The sequence below is a fragment of the Cynocephalus volans genome, chromosome 2 (assembly GCF_027409185.1).
Source record: "Cynocephalus volans isolate mCynVol1 chromosome 2, mCynVol1.pri, whole genome shotgun sequence".
NCBI classification, from domain to species: Eukaryota; Metazoa; Chordata; class Mammalia; order Dermoptera; family Cynocephalidae; genus Cynocephalus; species Cynocephalus volans.
This window is the reverse complement of record NC_084461.1, coordinates 61,689,719-61,711,321: the sequence shown is the minus strand read 5'-3', so window position 1 is coordinate 61,711,321 and position 21,603 is coordinate 61,689,719. Positions and strand designations below refer to the sequence as shown.

Sequence of the window (21,603 nt, the reverse complement as noted above, 5' to 3'; positions counted from 1 at the left end):
AGCCTTAAAGACATTATCCTAAGTGAATGAGCCAGACGGAAAGAACAAATACTGTATGACTGCAGTTACATGAAGTACCTACAGTAGTAAAACTCACAAAAGCAGAAAGCAAAATGATGATTGTCAGAGGGAGAGAGGGAGTTCACTGTTTAATGGATACAGAGTTTCTGTTTTGCAAGATGAAAAGTGTCCTGGAGATGGATTGTGGTGATGGTTGCACAATAATGTGAGTGTACTTAACACTACTGAACTGTACACTTAAAAATGATTACAATGGTAACTTTTATGTTTTGTATATTTTACCAAAATTAAAAATAAATAAATTTTAGTTTTTTGGCTTCCTGCTTAGATGCTGGCTTCAACATCACTAGTTGAATGCTGACTTGAGCCAGGGATTACATGAAGATGTCCAGAAAGTGGTCCAGCCCTCAAAGAACTCCCAGCTGGACAAAAGAGACCTAAGGATTGGGAGAAAGTAAAGAGAGGGCTGCATGAGAATTCTGAAAGGGACAGACAGGAAGACTCATTGCCCCCCTTACCTACCTACCCCTTCCCCTGCACTCCCTAGGCCTGGGTTCTGCTCTTTAGGCCAAGCCTGGCTCTGGTTCCCAGGCCACAGCCCCAGTGAAGTGCTTTGCAGACTTCTCTTAAGAAGGCAGGCACAGGCACAAAACAATGTGAACTGTGACATTTAGTACTGTAATCCCCAGAGGATGTACTTGGCAAGGATATGAATATGAAAAGCTCTATTTTTATTTATTTTTATAAAACCATTTAAATTAAGTTTCAGCAATACTTCATACACATGCTGGTACTGGCACCTTCCTAGGTCACAAGTGACATTGCATGAGTCATCCAGAGACATGACCCATGGTCCTACAGGGCCAAAGGTTTGACAGCAGGGCCCTTCTCAGCCCTCATTTTCAACATATTGTGCCCTTTACGGAGTTTGTATGGACCCACTTAAATGGGTTTATGGATTATAATCATCAATTTTGAGTGAAAATAACTTCACAAACAGGACCAATGGCTTAAAGAGTCAGGGAAAGAAACTTCAAATTAAAGATAATATTAACAACAAGAACATGACATAACTGCAACTCCCATTCCTAATATGAATTGTTCACTAGCCACAGTGTGAAAGGAAAATAATGACCAACCCAAGAGAACTGACAAGTTGATCCCCTCAAAATTCTAAATTATCAAGAAAGCATTTAAAATATGAATTTATATCCACTAGCAGATACCATGACCCTCACCCTAAATGTATGCTGCGCCTCAAGATATCGGCAATTTTGTCTATATTTATACTCACGCCATACACAATTCCAGTCCAGTACAAAATTTCACTAAATTTGATGATAAAATTAGAACACCCTTTCAAGATTTCTACTTAATAGCAAAAGAAATGCATTTAGCATAGTAAATGCAGTGGTTAAAAAAAAAGACTGAAATAATATGCAAAAATTAAATAAAGCAAAAAACTAAAATGCATTTCTTTATGACTAAAACTGTTGAAAATTCTGTTGACTATTTTAGCAAACAAGTATATTAGAACAAATTAAATTGTGTGGGAGGTTTGCTATACACTTAGATATGTTCCAGAACTCAGCTTGTGATATTTGCTAGATTTTGTCTGATATAATACACCAAAAACAGACAAACAAAACACTTTTGGTGAGAATATGAACACCTATTCTGAAAAGCAAATTACTTTAATAAAAAAATAGCGTTCTACAGGAAAACTGTTCAAGTATAACCACTGATAAGGCAGCTGCTCTGATAAGAAGTTTAAAAAGCAGCACATGTGAGATTCATTCACTTCATCATTCATGGACGAGATACTGCGACAGAGAGATTGAAGAAGCCAAAAAGCACAGTTCCATAGAACATCAATCAACCAACACTGTTAATTTTAGAGAAATAAGAACTTTCAACATGGTCAAATCGTTACAATTTCTGTAATGAGAAAGTAACCATAAAAATCATTACACACTGAGGAGTGTTGGTTATATTGTGGCAAAGTACTTTTAAAAGGGGTTGGACACACACTACGTAATTTTCTCTTACAAAAATAGAAGTGTTCCAAACTTGCTGAGTTTTCAGAGACAAAAAGTGGCTGTTTATAGCAGATGTTTGTTTTACATTTATTAATATTACGATTTTTTTACATTCTAATATATTGTTGTGGAGCAGCTGGGGGGAGGGTGAGAGGGGAAGGCGGGGGTAAACAGGAGAGGGGGCTTGGCTGAGGCCTGTGGCACCCCCCTCATTCTGGCAGGGGAGACTGGGGGGGTTCAATCGATGGCTTGGTGGTCATTGCTGGGCTGGTTGCAGGTGTCGTCGGTGGGGGCGGGGGGCAGAGGCCCTCAGCTCCCCCCACTGCCACCCTGACTTGGGAGCCCAGGGAGCTTCCTTATAGCAGATATTTTTTAAATAACACATGTACATATATTTTTTCAAATAAATGGCCTGTCACTTAAGAAGGGGAGTGATATTTTAATAAGTGAAAAAGAAAATGCATTTCAAACCAAATTCAGATTATAGATAATACATGCCACAGAAGAAGATTTTTTAAAAGAATATTTGTACATATTTCCATTGTTTTGTGATTTTGTTGCAAAAATTATTTAAAGTTTGCCACTTACGATAGCCCTCACATCTGCATTATGTAAATTTTTAGAAAAAGAGCTTTCTAACCAATTTTTTAAATCTTACACAAGGGAGCATTTCATGGATTTTGTATTTTAAAAAATGCATCAACTTCCAATAAGTTTGAAGAAGAACTAACCGACATCAGGGAAGATGAGGATTTATTTACTGGCCATGTTTAAACAAGAAACCTTTGCATAATTGGTGGATGGGATTGAAACATAAGTCCCTCATTTGTAAGTGCAGCCAGCAGTTTACTTCTACTAGAATCTATGTATTGTAGCAAGGTATCTTTTTCAGCTATAACACACTTTAAAACCAATTTCAGAGTAAATATTAATTAGAACCAGACATTCAAGCTGAAGTCTTACAAAGTATTAAAGTTATTAAACCAAGGTTTTAAAAAATAATGGCACATATTCATATTACTCCCACTGACATCATATATCAATATTTTTAGTGAGAACAAAAAGGATTAGTAATAGCAAAATTTTTACTATAATGTTTAATCTTCATAGCTTTTTCCATTTCTGTGTATGTTTAGAATATATATTATTTCACTAGTATGATTATAAATAAATACATTACATAGGAGACATGCTAACTTCTTTTTTACTTAATATTAAAGAGCACATGACAACATTTTGAAGATCTGTTCCTAAAAACTAAGCCTTTTTCTTTACTTGTCAGGCTGTGGGTACTTTTCCCAGAAGTTTTCCTTTGGGCTTAGTAACTTAGGCACAAGCCATAGAGCTCACAGGAGACTATGCAGTCCCAGATTTACACAGTGAGGAAGGCATATGTGAGCTGGACTACAGTGCAAAATCCAGCATCGCACAGCTTTACGAAGGATCAGCTTCTCCACACTTTTCATTCAGTACAAGGCCAACTGCATCGAAGGCCTGCCTCAAATCTGGATTGTAATATGATCTCATCCAAAAGGTGAAACATCAAAGGCTAGACATGTCATTTACACTTCACCTTATATTTAATAACTCATATTTCATTATTCCTGCCTTCTCCACCTTTTGTCATTTTTCACTACAAAAATTTAAAACCAATCTGAGCGATTATTTTGTTTTTCAGAGAAAACACTTTTCACTCCCTGGAAAAATACATAAATAAATAAATAAATAAATAAAACTAAAGTCCCCACAGTTCTCAACCTCAATCCAATCCTTCTAAAACCTTATCAGAATTTCCTAAATGAGTTGTACAGAAAACAATTTGGAGAAATTGTATTACATACTAAATAAAACCATTGAATTTCAAACTGAAATTTTTTAAAATTTATATTCTCATTTGGATTTTCCCCAAATTAATTCCTATTTCAGCAGTAAGTTCTGTGCTTACTTACAGTACAGAGCAGTAAGTTCTGTGCTTACTTGCAGAGCTGCATGGCTAAACTATGCTGTGCCTCCTCTTATATCAAATTTAATAATAAAACATGTTTGTATTTGCTAGGCAAGTTACAACTGCCTACATTCTTCATGCAGTCTTGCTTTTCACTATATAAATGCCATGCTCTATACTTCATTTTATTTCCTAATGTGTAAGTTCTCCACACACAGTTTCTAAAGTTCTCACACTAACGTACTTTTTAAAAAAAAATTGGATGACATTTTCGAAACATGTTTTTTGGGTAAAAACCAAAATATTTCCAGTCTTACTGGCAGACACCAGGGAATGATCTGGGGCCACAGTACACAGTGACAATTTTTTGTTCCCAAAAGGGGGAAAAAATCGTATAAAAAGAACATCAAGATACAGTTCTTCCCATAAGCAGCATAAGGTGATCTGTGAAAATGGTCTGCTATTCACTTGACCCAGAAAACCCTATAAAATCATGCAGATCAAGAGGTTCAAATCTTTGTGTTCACTTTAAGAACACCTGTGAAACTGACCAGGCCATCAAGGATATGCATATCCAAAAAGCCACCAAGTATCTGAAAGATGTCACTTTACAGAAGCAATGTGTACTCTTCCAGCATCATAATGGTGGAGCTGCTAGGTGTGCCCAGGCCATACAGTGGGGCCGGACACAGGGTCAGTGGCCCAAAAAGAGTGCTGAACTTTTGCTGCGTGTGCTTAAAAATGCAGAAAGTAATGCTGAACTTAAGGGTTTAGATATAGATTCTGTGGTCACTGAGCATATCCAGGTAAACAAAGCACCCAAGATGCACCACTGCACTTACAGAGCTCCTGGTGGGATTAACACTTACATGAGCTCCTCCTGCCACATCGAGATGATCCTTACTGAAAAGGAACAAATTGTTCCCAAACCAGAAGAGGAGGTTGCACAGAAGAAAAACATATCCCTGAAGAAACTGAAGAAGCAAAAACTCACAGTACGGGAATAAATTCAGCATAAAATAAATGCAAATAAAAGTTTTTTTTAAAAGATCCAAAGGATATAATATTTTAGACTTACATTATGAGAAGTACATAATATCCCAATATATTTGATAGCTACTTAACCCTAAATAAAAATATTAGGCCATTTTTAAACGGCTAAAAATTTTTTTAATTAAAGAGGAAAATACATACAACATTCAACACAGAAAAAAGTCAGATCTTAACTTTATGAAATTCTAGGTTTCTCATACTTTTGCATTTAAATAAAATACTCCTAAGATAGATTGAATGTAAAACATACGACTTTAATTTTGTCTTTGAACATATTAATAACCATTGGCTTATATGCCTTTTACACAACCAATTAACAGGTAATGCTCAAAGAATACTTATTAACACTATTAATAAAGACATTTGGAAAACGAATGATGTATCAGGCACTGTGCTAAATATTCTACAAACATCATCTCAAATGATCTTCACAGCAGCCTTGAGATAAATATATAGGAAGCCCTTGTTACCTGAAAATTCATTTCCAAGTCCTTGCCATTACGAAGTTACACCAAGAAGCAAAACCTATCTAAACACAGAAATACTGAAAAAAATGAATTAAGACCATTGTAAAAGTAAGCCCCTCACAAGCAACTCCCTCCCCCACTCATTCTCTGCCCTCCCCTGACCCCACAACACTACATCTATTCTCCAGCCATCCCATCTTTTTTTGCATTTGTTTGTTTGTTTACTTTGGTCTTGGTGTGATTACCCAATGGTGTAAATAAAATACAAATTGATTTAAAATAAAACTGGAAATCTTTTTTAAAGCACAAAAAAATTTCATAAAGTTGAGAAAAGTGTCATTGGAGAACTGCTTAAATTATGTATGAGAATGTGGCAGGGACACATTAGCAAGTGAAAAAAGAGAAAAATCATGACAAAACAGGGGCTTCAAAGAGAATAATTTCAATATTAGAGGAATAAGACTACTTTCTCCCTACACCCCCAATGAGAAAATAGAAGCTCCTGGTATTTCTAATAAAAATGGCCTTCATAATTATGCTTTGAAAATCAAATGTGACAGTACAGATGTTATGGTGTGCAATCAATTTTGTCAGAAAAATTCACACCTCTCTTCCCCAGCTAATCTCTCTCTCTCTCTCTCTCTCTCTCTCTCTCTCTCTCTCACACACACACACACACACACACACACACACACACACACACACACACACACACACTTCACTTTCTGCTCATTCTTAGAATCAGCACGAAGTTGAAAATTAAAACTTGCATAAGATCACACAGTTAGAAAATGGCCGAGCTGGTTTCCAAATCAGCCTGCTCCCGGGCCTTACTTCTAACTGTGATCCTATGCTGCCTTTTAGCCAAGGAAGTAAAATATAAACTTTATAAATATGATACTTATTTTCATACTTTTAGTTTTAAAAAATAGAACCCCAGGCAAATCTCTTTCTACCACTGTTCCCTATGAAATTTCGGTCCCTGTTTTAAGGAGATTCACTCTTTTAAGGGGCTCTGAGCCCTGCTATGCTCAGATAAGAGGGCCTCCCCTACTCCTGTCCCACTTTACGTATGAGAAAAGAAAGCTCGACAAAGTTGTGATGCTTCACAGGTCAAGCAGCTGAAGTGGCTGAGCCGGATGTGAATCTAGCCTGTCTGACCCTGTAGTGGATTGAATTATGTCCCCCCAAAACTCACTGAAGCTTGAATTGTGTCCCCCAAGTTTCGTGTATTAGAAACTTAGCCCCTACTGTGACTGTTGAGAGGGTGGGACATCCTATTATGGTAATTGAGACGTGGGGCCTTGAAGAGGTGATTGGATTGTAGGACCCTGCAGTAGGGAATGGATTAGTAATGGTGGTCAGGGGCGTGGTTCTGAGGGCTTTAAAAGAAGAGGAGAGTCCGTCTTTCTCTCTGCCCTCTCTACCTCCACCATCTTGCAGTATGAGACCCCTGGGTCGCTGTTGCCACCATCAGATCGACTTTGGACTTCCTGGCCTCAGAAACTGTAAGCAATAAATTTCGTTTTCTTTGTAAGTCACCCAGTTCCAGATATTTTGTTATAAGCAACAGAAACAGATAATACAGACTCCTAGACCAAGTTCTCCTTAGCCCAAGCACAAAGTCCTTTTGTGACATACATAAGGTCTGAAAAACGACACACTAGGCTAACAGGCAGCTGCCGAATATCAGCCACGCCACATTCTAACTGCATGACTTTGGTTTGTTATTTCACCCCCACGGATCAGCTTCTCATCTGTCAGGTAGAGCTAGTCATAAAACCTACCTCAGAAGACTGTTGTCAGGATTAAGAGATTTGGTAGAGTAAAAACAGAAAACACGTAGTGCCTGACAGAAGCACTCACTAAATGTTGGCTGCAACTATTATTCATTATTATTACTATCACTACATGTTAAGCATACACAAAGAGTTTTATTAAGCATTTGAATCTTTATTTCATATAAAATCACTCAGAATTTCTAAATATTAGACTGATCAAAATGATTTCAGTAGTAATTGGGGCCAGGAGGGTTTGAAATGAGCCTACCCAGTTTAGCCTCGCCCTGATGGCCTAACAGAATCTCCAGCGATCGGGAATTCTGAAGAGCATTGAACCAGATAAATATAATACTGGTGGGCTGGATGGTTAGCTCACTTAGTTAGAGTGTAGTGCTGATAACACCCAGTCAAGGATGCAAATCCCCATACCAGCCATATATGTGTGTATGTGTGCATGTGCGTGTGCGTGTGTGCGCGCGTGTGTGTGTACTGGAAAGCTCCACAGAATTTTACAGAGCTGAATGTTCCCCCTACCATTTGAAAATTCAAAGAGCAGAGCAGTAACTACAGGGGTGATTCTATTGCCACCTCAATCTGAAACCTTCTGCATTCAGAGGGAATTGTTGATTCACAGCTTCTTATACTGACCTAGGAATGTAGCATTAGAACTGTATTTCACAACTGCTATACTAACTGAAGAAGACGGAAAGAACAGTAAAGAACTGGGAGATAAGGCCTAGTCTAAGTAAAAACCTTCGATGCTAGCACAATGGAAATGGGTAAGGAAAGAGCATTTTAGAAATAAACCTACTACTGAATACACAGTGGTGTCTATAGACCTGTTTCAGACTAGAGTTATCTACCTGAGTTATGCAGGTCTAAGCAGCTTCAAGTGAAAGAGTTGAATTATTTGGTAAACTCAGTGGGGAGATGTCTGAAGAACAGAAAGGAAACAACACAGTAACTATTCAATAGGATCTCATTAATTCAAACTAATGGAAGTAGTGGGGGGGGGGGAGGAAGAAGGGGAGCCAGTCAGTCTGAAATCACGCAGCCTATATTAGTGGCTGTTTATAAAGTACAAAGAGGAGCATGAGCTAGCTGCTAACAAAATGTTCCGCCAAACCTGTCACACTCACTTGTATCTCACAGAATATATTTGCACACAGACAAAGTGATTAAGCCCTTAAAAAGCTTTTTCTAAATCCATTGGATCTATTTATCCTTTGCAATCACACTTATGCTATTAGTCTGTTTAGTGTACTGTTCATAGTCAAGGCAAAGCTCAGTCATCACTCAAGCATCCTGGCCAAGGTACAATCTATCAAGCTGTTGATTTCCTTAACTAGCAATAGATCCCTAAAGTTCCTCTTTCATGACCAAAAGTGAATTCACTTTTGCTTACTATGGGCAAAGCACCATGTGGGCTGTCTTGGGAGGGATATTAAAATATATAAATATATCATTGATGAGCTCACAGTCTGGTTGGGATGATAAGATCTACATCCATGAGAAGCTCAGGGATTTAAGGAGTAAGACCATTGACCTGCAGAACATGATAGAGTAAGGCAAGCATGAAGAGATACAGGAGTTCTCTAAATGGAACGGGGGGTTCAGCATGAAGACAGACACAGATGCCTACTATTTTGGGAAAACGAGAAGTTCAACAGTTTGAAGCAATGAGTTTGTGAGCCAGAGGGAGCAAATATCATCGGCCTCCTACATGTATATGAGTACATAATCCATCCTTAAAAAACACACGCTATGTCTGTGAAAAAAATGAACAGACTTATAGGGGCTGAGGATTCTTAGCCACTGACCTTACAATAACACCCCTAATTACACAATACCTTTTAATCAGAATTTTCAACAACATATATTCCAGCTTCTCCTACACGTGCTTTATTTTTGCTGTTCCCTCACAATGAAATACATCATCAAGTTCAAAGAAGGCCCACCAGATACTGACGATTCTCTGCTTGGGCACAGCTAATGATCGTATCAGGTTTATTAAACTCGTGGTTCTTCACCAGTATCTCATTTCTATTTCCTTACTTCCCACTCATTTTTATAAAGCTAGAGCAAGAAAAACAATAAATCTCACAGACAAGAGAAACATTCTGTTAAAACAGCTGGCAGGTGTGAAAGCTCAAAAGTTCATTCATTTGCTGATGCTTTAAAGTCTGAATTCTATATATAAGAAAAATTTTTTGGTGATATGGCTGTTCAACCTGCAAAAGTTTAAAGTAGCAATTTGGCAACATCTCCCAGAGAAGCCAAGGAATGTATTACTGAGAAAAGGGCACTTGAGTTAGGTCCTGGATAAAGCCTGGCTAAGAAGCTTGCTCTTATTTTGTTAGCTACAGGTTTTCTCACTTTATGATGAGGTGAAAGTAACTCTCCCTGGAGTATTATGCAGGACTGCTGGAAATTAATGCAATATTAGTTAAACCATGAATTCATAATGTGTGGTCCATCAGTGGACTTTATAGAGTCCCTGAAGTCCATAAAATTAGATGTAAAATTTTGCATGCCTGTGCATTTTTCTGACAAAAGTTCACAGTTTTCAACAGATTCTCAAGGAATCATTAGACCTAAGAAGACTAAGAACTATTTCTTCTTAATCATGCTAGACATAATTAAAAACTTTTGCTCTGTGAAAGCCCATGTGAGGAGGATGAAAAGGCATTCTACAGACTGGGGGAAAATACTTGCAAACCACATATCCAACAAAGGACTAGTATTCAAAATATACAAAGAACTCTCAAACAATCCAATTAGGAAATGGACAGAAGACATGAACAGACTTTTACTAAAGAGGAAATACAGATGTCAAATAAACACATGGGAACATATTCAACATAATTAGCATTTGGGGAAATGAAAATAAAAACAGCGATGAGATATCAGTACATACCATTCAAAATGGCTAGAACAAAAAATAGTGGCATCACCTAATAGTGGAAAGGAGTTAGAAAGACTAGGTTACTCCTATATTGCTGATGGAAATGCAAAATGGAAAACAGTTTGGCAGTTCCTTAAAAACTAAACAAGCAACTGCCACCCAGCAATTGCACTAATAAGCATTTTCCCCTGGAGAAATAAAAATTTACGTCACATAAAAACCTGTACATGATTTTTCATAGCAATCTTTTTTGTAATAGCTAAAAACCAGAATCAACTCAGATGTCCTTCAACAAGTTAATGGTTAAACTCTGGTGCATACAGACAGACACAGACAGACAGACCACAGCAATGGATACTACCTGTCAATAAAAGGGAGCAACCTACTGATACACACAATACGAATGAAATTTCAGGAAATCATGCTGATTATCACTCAGCATAACCCCAAAAGGTTACAAACTGTATATTCCATTTATGTAACATTTTTGAAATGAAAAAATTGTAGACATGGAGGACAGATCAGTGGTTGCCAGGGGTTAGAAACAGTATTTGGAGAAGGCAAGGTGGTTGTAATTACAAAACGGCAACACCAGGGATCCTTGTGATTTTGGAACTGCTCAGTATCTTGGCTGTGGATAGATGGTGGCAAAACAGTATAGAAATTTAAAACACATACAAACTAGTGAGTATAAGCAAAACTGGGGAAACCTGAAGAAGATAAATAAAATGTAACAACATCTATACTGGTTGTGATAATAATATTATAGTTTTATAAAATGTTACCACTGGGAGAACCTGGGCAGAATATACAAAGTATTTCTATATTGCTTCTTACAACTCCATATGAATCTACAATTATCTCAATAGAAATTTCAATTTAAAAAATCATGCTAAAAGACAAAAACAAAGCAAAACAAAAAATAAACAAATAAAAGTTAAAAATCATTCTAGAATTTATCCATCCTCATCAGCTTTCTCTCTTACGTGGTGGCTACCGTAGGTGGTTTTCCTTACTTTATTTTGTGAATATTTTCCAATGATGTTGCTATTACTTAAAACATTTTTAGAATTTCTTTCACAGCTTTTGACATGCTGTTTTGATTATTTTGTGTGGCAGCAAGGCTTTATCCTTTAAGGATGAATTTGAATTTTTTAAATATCAAAAGAAATTCAGACCCACCCTAGGGAGTAAAGTGAGTAAAGAAGGTAGGGAATACTATTTACAGGTAAAAACAAAGTAACTGCTAAGTCATGAAACTGGTTTTGTGGAGTCATGGGCTTAATTTAAGGTTTTGACATACAAGAGAAAAATCACATTCTTCTAGTTGAAACCCCTTCTAGAGGCAGCAGGAAGCCACTAAAGGGTTTCAAATAGGGCAATAACTTGCCTAAAGTTGTGTTTTCCCCTGACTGACACAAAGTCTGCTGAACAGACTAGAGAGACAGAAGAAAGTAGAGGCGAGAGAGTGGTTAAAGGGACCTAGGCACATGGAAAATCCTCCTGCTACTTGGAAGAGTTTCTAGCCAGAGAGGGGTCCTCAAAAGTTAATGAATGTAACTTCTCGGGGAGAAGCCCCCCCCCAGCCATGCCCTTTCTCTCTGTTTCAGGCAGCAAATAGTGACTGAACGCGACAACCCTCCCATCTCCCCATCCCCACCCAGGCTTCCTACAGTCTGTGTAGGAACAAAAGAGTACTTCCCCTCCCCCATAAAAATTTTAAAATTCTTAATCAAGAATAGTTAATTACCATACAGAATTCAATACTATAAAACTAATGGACAGAAGTGTAAAACCTGAAAGAATTCTAGAATAACATTCTTTAACATTTACAAATGTGACCTTTAAGCAAATGTTAAAGAAACTGAGATTTAGCCTTAGAAATATGACTAGTCTCTAAGTGTTTAGGTTAGTTCAGCACATTTACTCAGTACTTCTTAGTACATACTTTGCACTAGGTAATAAACAAAACAGGTATAAGTCTCCCCCTTCACGTTCCTTTTAATCTATTTGAAAAGAAAGGATATACAGATAGGAAATAGGTAAGTAACAACCTAAAGGAATAGACAAATACCAGGGATACTATTCACTTATTTTGTAAATATTTACTGAGTACCTATTATGTACCAGGCATTGGGAATGCAAAGATGAATGCTGACCTAGAAGAACTGCCAGCCCAGTGAAAAGAAAATAAGGAAAATACAAGATATGTGCACGGTTCAATGAGAACAGAGAGGCAGAAACATGCAAATCTGTCAGCAGCTGAGGTACCAGGCATGGCTTCCCAAGCAGAAGAAGACTAAGCTGAGTTTTGAAGAACGTAGTGGTTTTTAACTAGGGGCATTCCTACCCAGGAAAACTTTGGAAATGGGGATGCACAGATTTTATGGTTCTCATAATGACTGAGTTGGTGAGGTAGGGGAAGAGGAGGAGGAGGAAGGGAGCCGATACTGGTATTCAACACCCAGGAACCGTGGATGCTCAGTGTCCTATAACACCAGCGCAATCCTGCAGGAGGAACTGTCCCACTCCAAATGCCATCAGCGATCTCTGCTGAGAATCATTGAGGTAGACAGTAGATTTTCACCAAGTAAACCATGAAATGGGAAGACATTTCAGGCAGAAGAAATAATAGGCACAACTACATGGAAGCATAAAAGATCTGTTTATAGAGCTACAAGCACTCCTAGGGCTATTGAGAACGATGTATATGGGATGGTGGTAGGAGAGAAGGATGGAAACTTTCTCCACACCTCAATGTGTCATACTAAGTAATGTGAACTTCAAATCAGTGTGTGGCTTTTTAAGTGGGGGAGGGATATGATGCAAATTATATTTAAAGAGATTACTGTGGCAGCAGGTGAAGAGTGAGTTGGAAGGGGAAAGAGAACAAAGCCAGGGAAACCAGGTAAGAGAGCACTGCTATCCCTCTGGTGAAAGATGCTGAGCGCTTGAATGAAAGCAATGCCATAGGGAGGGCAAAGATAAATTCAAGAGATATTAACGGGGCAAAATGAACAGGCCTTGGTGCTAACCTAGAGGTAACAGAGAATAAGGACCAGGAGGACTCCAAGGTGAGTCCTTGGTTCCTAACATGGGAAACTAGGTGGATGGTACCATTGATCAAGATGGGGAGAGGGGAAGGACAAGGGAGGTGGAGAGGGGAAAAATGACGTGTGATGACTGGTGGCCAGGGTGGGTTGAAAACACAGATCTGGGGCTCCAGAAACAGAGGTCTGGGCTGGAGAGAAAGGTTTTGATAATATGGTACAGTAGTTAAGGCCACTGGGAATAGATAAGATGATCAAGGGAGTGGGTACCTACAAATGCAAAAAGGCTTTTCTTAGAACAGAAACTTGGAAAACTCCAAGAAGAAATGGGAGGAAGAGAGCCCACAAAAAACCTTGAGAAAAGACAGAAAAATAACAACCAGACCTGACATTTCCTGATCACTTTTTACTGTTCTAGGCAATGTTCTGAATGTTTTTTAATTCATCTCATCTTCACAACCATATAGACTATCTGCTGTTATTATTCCCATTTTACAGGTAAGGAAAGTGAGGCATAGAGAGGTTGAATGCCTTGCTCAAGGCCACACCACTAGTAACTAGCAGAACCAGGATTCAAACCCAGACAGTCTGGCTGCAGATCCCTCATTCCCAACCATCTCACTCTGTTGCTATGTTAGAAATGTACAATGGGTATAATGTGACAAAATCTAAGACAGGAGACGTTTCAAAGGAGAGATAGACAAAAAGGTAAATATTGTGGGATAAATGAAGAAAACACAGATAAAAGTGAAAAGAACTCACTGGCTCCATGATTAGAGAGGTTGCTGGCCCCTTGGCCACAGCTGTTTCGGTGGAAGGAGCAGCAGTGATGAGGGGAGGTGCAGCAGCAAGCAGGAGATAAGAAGTAGAGATAACCAAGTTAAACAGTGAATGCTGCAAGGTCAGGAAAAGGAGAGACCTTTGTGGCTGCAGTCATCAGAAAAGCCTGCACTAGAAAAAGAAATTATGAGTGGTGTCTTAAAGGAGGAGCAGTTTGAGAACTGATGATCAAATGGTTTCACTTGCGAAAGCTGCATTTAAGAATTGTTATTGTGGGCCGACCCCGTGGCATACTCGGGAGAGTGCGGCGCTGGGATCGCAGCGACGCTCCCGCCACGGGTTCAGATCCTATATAGGAATGGCCGGTGCACTCACTGGCTGAGTACTGGTCACGAAAAAGACAGAAAAAAAAAAAAAAGAATTGTTATTGTGAATGAAATCACTTCTATCCCTGGGCTCCTGTGACCTGCACAAAACTTACATATGCTAAGAATAATAACTACAAATTTCTATCACACACAAAACAAAGATTTGTGAGAGTCAGCATTTGGAATTCAAGATTAAAACAGAAAATAACTTTCCTGCAGGATAAATATCAAAACACTGTAATGAGTTACAAAAAAAATCTTCAACTAACCGATTAAGTATTTTTTAATTGTCCTGAATATTGCAAAAGTCATAAAAAAGTATAAGGTCCTTGTTCTTGAGAAGTTGACAGAGAGATATAAGTTCAAACATATGAGTAGGTTGGCAACAATCAACAGCTAAATAATAGTTCAATAATAATAAACAATGCTTAGAAATAATACACAATGCTTAGGGCTTACAAAGGACTGCATTGAGACCAAGAGGAATGGGGACTCAGAAGAGGCCATGGTCTTTGGAAATTAGAAAGTTACTAGTTACCATTTCAAGTGAGTGGAGATAAAAATGAAGGGGACCTTTGTTTTATGTCTGTTTATGTTCGTGTGGACCTGTGCATGCCTATAAAGACAGAGGAAAGAAACGAGAGTGTCAAATGTGCTGGAGAGAACAGATCCTCGCACTTGGTGCCTAGTGGCCAGAGACATTAAATGTCCTGTAGGAGAGACAGTTCTGCACACTGAAGAACTGTCCCATGTTCTGCTTTGAAAATTGGACAGATTTTAACTTTGCTTCTGATGGCTTAGGTGTACCTTTTTCTTAAAGCAAAGAGGAAATGTTAGCCACCTCAAAAAGTCTCCTCCAGAATGGGGATTTCTCACAGGCTACTTCCTGCATTCTAGGGAAGGCACACGAATTAACGACATCATAATATCCTTGGTGTAATCCCCTACGAAAGTCATATATAAATTCTTTTTTTTTAAATGATATCTACTGGATAGAATTTCCAAATATTATGGTTTGCATTATAACTTAATAACTCATACCTAATATATACTTAGGTAATATATATTAAAATTTAAGTAAAATATAAATACATAATACTGGTCTTATTTCAATATTTCAAAAGCATTGTGAAAAAAATTTTTAAATGTGTAACCTGCATAAATTCTACTGGGGTGAATGGTTTTATTTTATGGTATATTAGTATTCTTCATTGATACTCCACATTAAGAGAAACCGAAGAGTAAGGCTGTGTCTTTCGGGACAATCTTAACTTGAACAAGTGGGTAACTCTCAACACTGGCTGTGCTCCAAAAACTGCAACACCTGCGGTGAGGTGTAGAACCTGGGCCTCTTCTCTCCTCACAGTATTAACTTATGCTCAAGTCCTCAGCAAAACTAGAAGTCCCGGTCTTAGAACACGTTTCCTATGACTCTTGCATATCCACCCATTTCCTAAAGCAACAATGAGATCAATATTTGAACAACTCACTATTACAAAGGAACTAGGAACTAAATGCTATGCTTTTACAAAACCTAAGGCAGTAAATGTCAGATCAAGGCAGATCTTCATAGGCCATGAACTGAACTACTCACTACCTGTTCTGGAATAAAGGAAAAAAAAATGCAATCTGAAAAATTAACATTAGCAGCAACAGGACACACAGGTGTGTGCATGCAAATATATGGTCTGCGCTTAATCAGTACTTATCATATTAATAGGCCACAGGAGGAGGGCGTAATATTTAGGGACTTTGTGCCCACAGCAGCTGCTTCTTCTCTGGTGTGTCCAAATCCCACCTTTTCAGTATTTCCCTCCCTTCTGCCTTGTACTCAGCACTGAAAATTCTCAGGTGAAGAAGCCAGGTTCCTGCCTCCAGGAAGTCATGTTCTTTTGGAATAAGCACACAATTAAACAGCCAATGCCATGTAATGAACATTAGAGTAAAAAGAAACACTGGGTGCTAGCAGAGAACACAGGAGAGGCACTAATCCTGCTCGGAATGGACAGAGTAAGCTTGTAGGATGAGTTGATAAGAACTTGTTAATTGAAACTTTTTAAAGATGGACTTTCTTTCTGCCCAAATGATGGATTAAATAACTTGAAAACCCTACTGCTCAAAGCTTTAGCTAGGCTATATTTAAGAATTACTTTAAATGCATAGTTGAACTCTTTCAAGAAAATAAGCCCTCTAAATACTCATTGAAAAAAGAGCGATAACCTACAAAAGAATCTTTGCCCTGAAGAGTTCTGCAGCTCAGAAGAGTGGGTTTCGGCACATGCCCCTTCCTTTCCAGCCTCGGCCCCGGACCCTGCAGCCGCTGTGATGTTGATGCCCAAGAAGAACCGGATTGCCATTTATGAACTCCTTTTTAAGGAGGGACTGACGGTGGCCAAAAAGGATGTCCATATGCCTAAGCACCCAGAGCTGGCAGGTAAGAATGAACCCAACCTTCACATCATGAAAGCCATGCAGTCTGTCAAGTCTCAAGGCTACATGAAGGAACAGTTTTCCTGGAGACACTTCTACTGGTACCTTACCAACGAGGGTACCCAGTATCTCCAGGATCACCTCCACCTGCCCCCTGAGGCTGTGCCTGTCACCCTGCACCGCAGTAGTCCTGAGGCTGGCAGGCCTTGGCCCAAAGGTCTGGAGGGTGAGCGACCTGCCAGACTCACAAGAGGAGAGGCCGACAGAGACACTTAGAGACGGAGCACTGTGCCCCCTGGTGCGACAAGAAAGCCGAGGCTGGGGCTGGGTCAGCAACCGAATTCCAGTTTAGAGGCGGATTTGGTCATTAACATGGTCAGCGACCTCAGTAATGTTGGAGGGGATAATTTTGTGTTGAATAAACTTGTAGCCAGAAAAACTTAAAAAGAAAAAAAAACAAGAGTGGGTTTCAATGGCCACTGAGGGCAAGAAACAAAGTCTTGACCCATGTGTGTTACTCCAGAGGGCTACACTTTTATTCAAATAGTCATAGAAAAATATGACCGCTAGCAAAAGGAAAAGATAAGGAACATTTTCTGTCTCAGCCCAAGTCTTTGATGAGAGGGAAAAAAAGTGTTTCCTGGAACCCTGTAACTGAAAAATTAACATATAAAATGGTTCTGGACTAGTAATGCATTTTAAATCAACTCAGAATTACAAGACTGCCACGGTTAAAGTCTCATTGGACATAGGCTCGCAATTCAATATTATAAAACACTCAACAAAACTATCCATCATGAAAGAGACAGTACAAACAGCAAAATGCTTTTAGACTTTAAATAATAAACTAACCGAATATTTTCTAAAATAAGTACACTTAAGTAAAGAAGTCAAAAAATAACTGAAAACATAGGGAAAAACACGATACTATCCAAAAAGACCAGGCAAACTTGACAAAGAACCAAACAGAACTTCTGAAAATAAAGGGTATAGTGTTCGAAATTTCATTGGACAAGGTAAATGAAGAGATAATTAGTATACTAGAATTTGGGTCTTAAGAAATTACCCAAAACACAGCACATAGCTAGAGAAGGTGAAAAATATGAAAGAGATGTTAAGAAACATGAAATATAGAACTAAAAGGTCCGACACACTTTTTATAGGAGTCCCAGACTGAGATAAAAGAGAAAATACAGAATGGGAATTATTTGAAGAGAAAACTTTTTAGAATTTTCATAAATTGATAACAGACAAATTCTCATATTTTTAAAATATATCTTGTATTTATCCTACAATCTAGTAATCGATTACATCTGTGCACTATTTGCTGTTTCATGTTTTTTTACCTCTCCAGCTAAATATTTCTCTCAAATCCTTTGCCATGCTCTGTACATATCAAAATTAGAAGAGTAAGTTCAATCATTATATACTTTGACTATAACTGGAGGACAAGGGTGACTGATTTGAAAACACTGCATATTCATTCAACGATATTTGGGCATCTACCAGACACCAGCATATTATGTGCTGAGGATATATAATTTAACAAGAGAAAAATCCCAGCTCTTCTGAAGCTTACCTTACAATTTATTTGTCGACAATAAATAACATATAAAGGTAAATTTATATAGCACATCAGAAGGTGATATGTAATACTTGAAAAAGGAAGCACAGGAGAGAAAAATGAAGCCCAAGAGGAAAAAAATGAAGCCCAGAATGGTGGCGGTGGGGTGCAATTTTAGATGCAGGGTCAGGGAAGGCCTGCAGGAGAGAGCTATGTGGACAGACAGGCCGAGAGTGCTCAGGCAGAGGAAGCAAAGAGCAGGAACATGGCTGTCGTGAGTGTAGCCACGGAGCAGCCAGGAGGCCACATGTCTGGAGCAGAGCAAGCGAGAGGAACAAAAAATGAAGACAGAGAGAAACTGAGAGCCTTGCAGGTCATCACGAGGACTTTGATTTTCCTTCTGAGTAGGAAGAGGATCCCTTTGAGGGTTCTGAGCTGAGAGTGACACAATCTATCATGCCCACTAACAGGATCATTCTGGCTGAGTGCAAGGGCAGGGGTGTTTGGAGGTCACTGCAATAATCAAGGCAAGAGATGATGGTGGCTGAGATGGGGGTCAGGGGAGCAGATAGCAAGGGAGGTGCTGAGAAATAACTGGATTCTGGACATATCTGAAGATAGAGCCAATAGGATTTCCTGACAAACTAGAAGTGGCCTATGAGAGAGAGACAGATGTCTCCCAAACTTGAAGTCTGAGAAAAGGATGAAATTGCCATTAGCAGAGATGGGCAATGGCGTAGATGGTGCAGATTTGGAAAAGGAAAGCCAGAATTCGGTGCTGGACACAGTAAGTGTGAGATATCCACATGAGGCGAATGTCACAGATACTGAGATACATGAGTCTGGGCTTCATTCTGCCCACCAAGGCCTTTTACTGATTTACTCTTTTATCAAAGCACTAGTTGGAACATGGAAAGAGGTGAAAGGGAAGAAGAGCTGAGACCCTTCTGCCCTTACACATGTTGAAACCTAAGAAGGGGAAAGGCAGGCTTTCCTGCCACCTCCTGCAGCGTGGGCACTGGAACAGCAGGTGCCGTCTTACTCTTCCAACACTTGGAAAGGTATCAACAGCGAAACAAGATGGGTACATACGAAAAGCAGTTTTTAGAAACAAAAACAGGCTGCCATACTGACCATCTGGTTTCCAACTACAGCTCACAAGATGCATGGCGGCAACACAAGGAAACAAAACCACATCAACTGTTTTGTGAAGAAAACACTCCCAAACTCTTCCCTCTGACAGTTCAGGTCTCCAGGTAGAATTTGGCCGATAGAGCTATTTTCCTTGGAAATCATGATTATTTTCCAAAGGTTTTCAGGTTTTCTCATGGTCAAGGAAGAAGACTAGACTAAGAACTGGGCAGCCCAAGTTAGCCCTGGCTCTCTGTCCACAGGCCTGACCTGCTCTGCCTTGTGATTTAGTTTTTCAATGTGTAAATACTGCCGCAGGGAAAAAATATTTTCCACTGCCTACACACAGGGCTTTGTAGAGGATTAATGAATTAATGTGTATAAAACACTATGAGCTACTCAAATAAAGGGACAATGAAACTCTATTTGTAAGGTTTTTTTGAGGTCCAGACAGAACAATTTTAACTTTTTTTTTTTTTTTCACTCTTTAAGCCTTTATCGAAGTTTTGTTTTCTGCAAGAACACATTCACATTTGGATAGCCCTTTAGTACTTGCTCTAAGAGTTGTATTCAAGAAAAATCAAATGCTTTTGATTATTTTTTATTTTTTATTTATTTTTAGCATATTCATTTTTACAAATCATGATATAATTTTATGCCTTTTGTCTGACCTATCACTTTCCAAACTCCCTCCCTCCCCCACCCCCATTTTCTTATGACCCCCACTGAAAATGAGACTAAGCTATCAGAAGTTATCATGTATGGGCCTATAGAGACAAAATTAGATAATGTTTGAAAGCTCTTTGTGAAGTACAATTCTGATGTAAAGATTTCTAGAAACAATCTCTCAAGATAAAAACATGATATAAAACAGGCCAAAAATCACCAGAAACAAACTATCAAAGAGCTGTCACTCTAGTAAGGTTCCACAGAAGAATTAAATGTGTAGACCTGTGAACTATAGTTAGGCCAAGCTCCTAGTTGTTGCAGAGCTAGCAGCATAGCAAACCCTGGTAGAAAATATGAACTTCCGTCCAAGAGCCCTAGAATCAAGCACACTGTAAGAGCCATCCATGAAAAGAGCTTTGTTGAAAGTCGTTATCCAGTATTTTCTAAATGCCCGTCCAACTCCACTCAAATGGTGACAATTAACATTGAAGTGAATGGGCCACTGTACAGATTCTGTTCATAATCCAAATAGATGGTTTTCCTTGCCCAATGTGATTTTACATTAGTATTCAAACAATCTTTCACTTTGTCTAATTCCTGGCTCGGAACATGCCAAAGACCAGATGAACGCACAATCTTGAGGCAAAAGCTTTCCCTGACAAAGAAAGGATGTGCTCGGATTACTGTGAACATCAGTTTTTCACACACCTCAACTTTTTATCTCAGAAAAAACAGGAGTGATGGCTAGAAAATTATCAGGTACACAAAGGGTAGAAACAAGCAATAAGCTCAAAACACCCCCATGATTAACCCAAATCTGGACTAACGATTTTAATGAGTCTGTTCTGATGGTATTTCACTGAGTGGGCCAGCATAACTACCCCACTGTAACACCTGAGAAAGAAAAGTTTGATGACTTCCTCAAGGTCAATGCCTACTAATCCCTCATTTAATAATGACTCATGGTAAATTCCGGATTTCCATTTCTGTGTTTACTGCACACTGACACTAATCTCCCAACTGGTCTCCCCACTTTCAGCCCAGCTCTCTCCAGTCCATGCAGCCCGTGACTAAAAGATTCAACTACAGAAAATACTGCTCTGGGGGCCTAGCCCTCGTCCCCTACTCTAAATGCTCAGGGCTCCCAGCTGCCCAGAGAGGAAAGGCCTCGCCCTGTGCAGCCATTAGAGGCCGCTGTGTGGGACAGCCCCTCCAGTGCCGCAGACCATGCTTCCTTCCTGTCTTCTCTAGAGCAGACATTCGTAGGGTTCTGGCAGTCTGGCATCCTTCCCTCTTCTCTGTTAGCATCTGGATCTCCCCTCTGGGGAATCTCCCATTGTGCACAGCTTTGTAGGAAGTAGGATGCCATTGTCCTTACAGAAGCCACAGGATTTCACTAT

General features: G+C 39.1%; 3 protein-coding genes across 8 annotated transcripts in view; 2 read left to right on the top strand and 1 right to left on the bottom strand.

Moving 5' to 3' along the window:
* ARHGEF28 (Rho guanine nucleotide exchange factor 28) overlaps nucleotides 1-21,603 on the bottom strand; it is a 298,642-nt gene that overhangs the window by 253,069 nt on the left and 23,970 nt on the right. The window lies entirely within an intron of this gene.
* LOC134370053 (large ribosomal subunit protein uL22-like) lies at nucleotides 4,458-5,012 on the top strand. The gene has a single exon (XM_063086996.1). It carries the CDS (start codon nucleotides 4,458-4,460, stop codon nucleotides 5,010-5,012), a length of 555 nt encoding a protein of 184 aa, XP_062943066.1.
* LOC134370994 (small ribosomal subunit protein eS10-like) lies at nucleotides 16,735-17,115 on the top strand. Its single transcript, XM_063087951.1, has one exon. It carries the CDS (start codon nucleotides 16,735-16,737, stop codon nucleotides 17,113-17,115), a length of 381 nt encoding a protein of 126 aa, XP_062944021.1.

What these genes read in the sequence shown, in the direction of transcription:
- LOC134370053 (XM_063086996.1), top strand. Translation starts at nt 4,458, where the DNA reads ATGGTCTGCTATTCACTTGACCCAGAAAACCCTATAAAATCATGCAGA.
- LOC134370994 (XM_063087951.1), top strand. Translation starts at nt 16,735, where the DNA reads ATGTTGATGCCCAAGAAGAACCGGATTGCCATTTATGAACTCCTTTTT.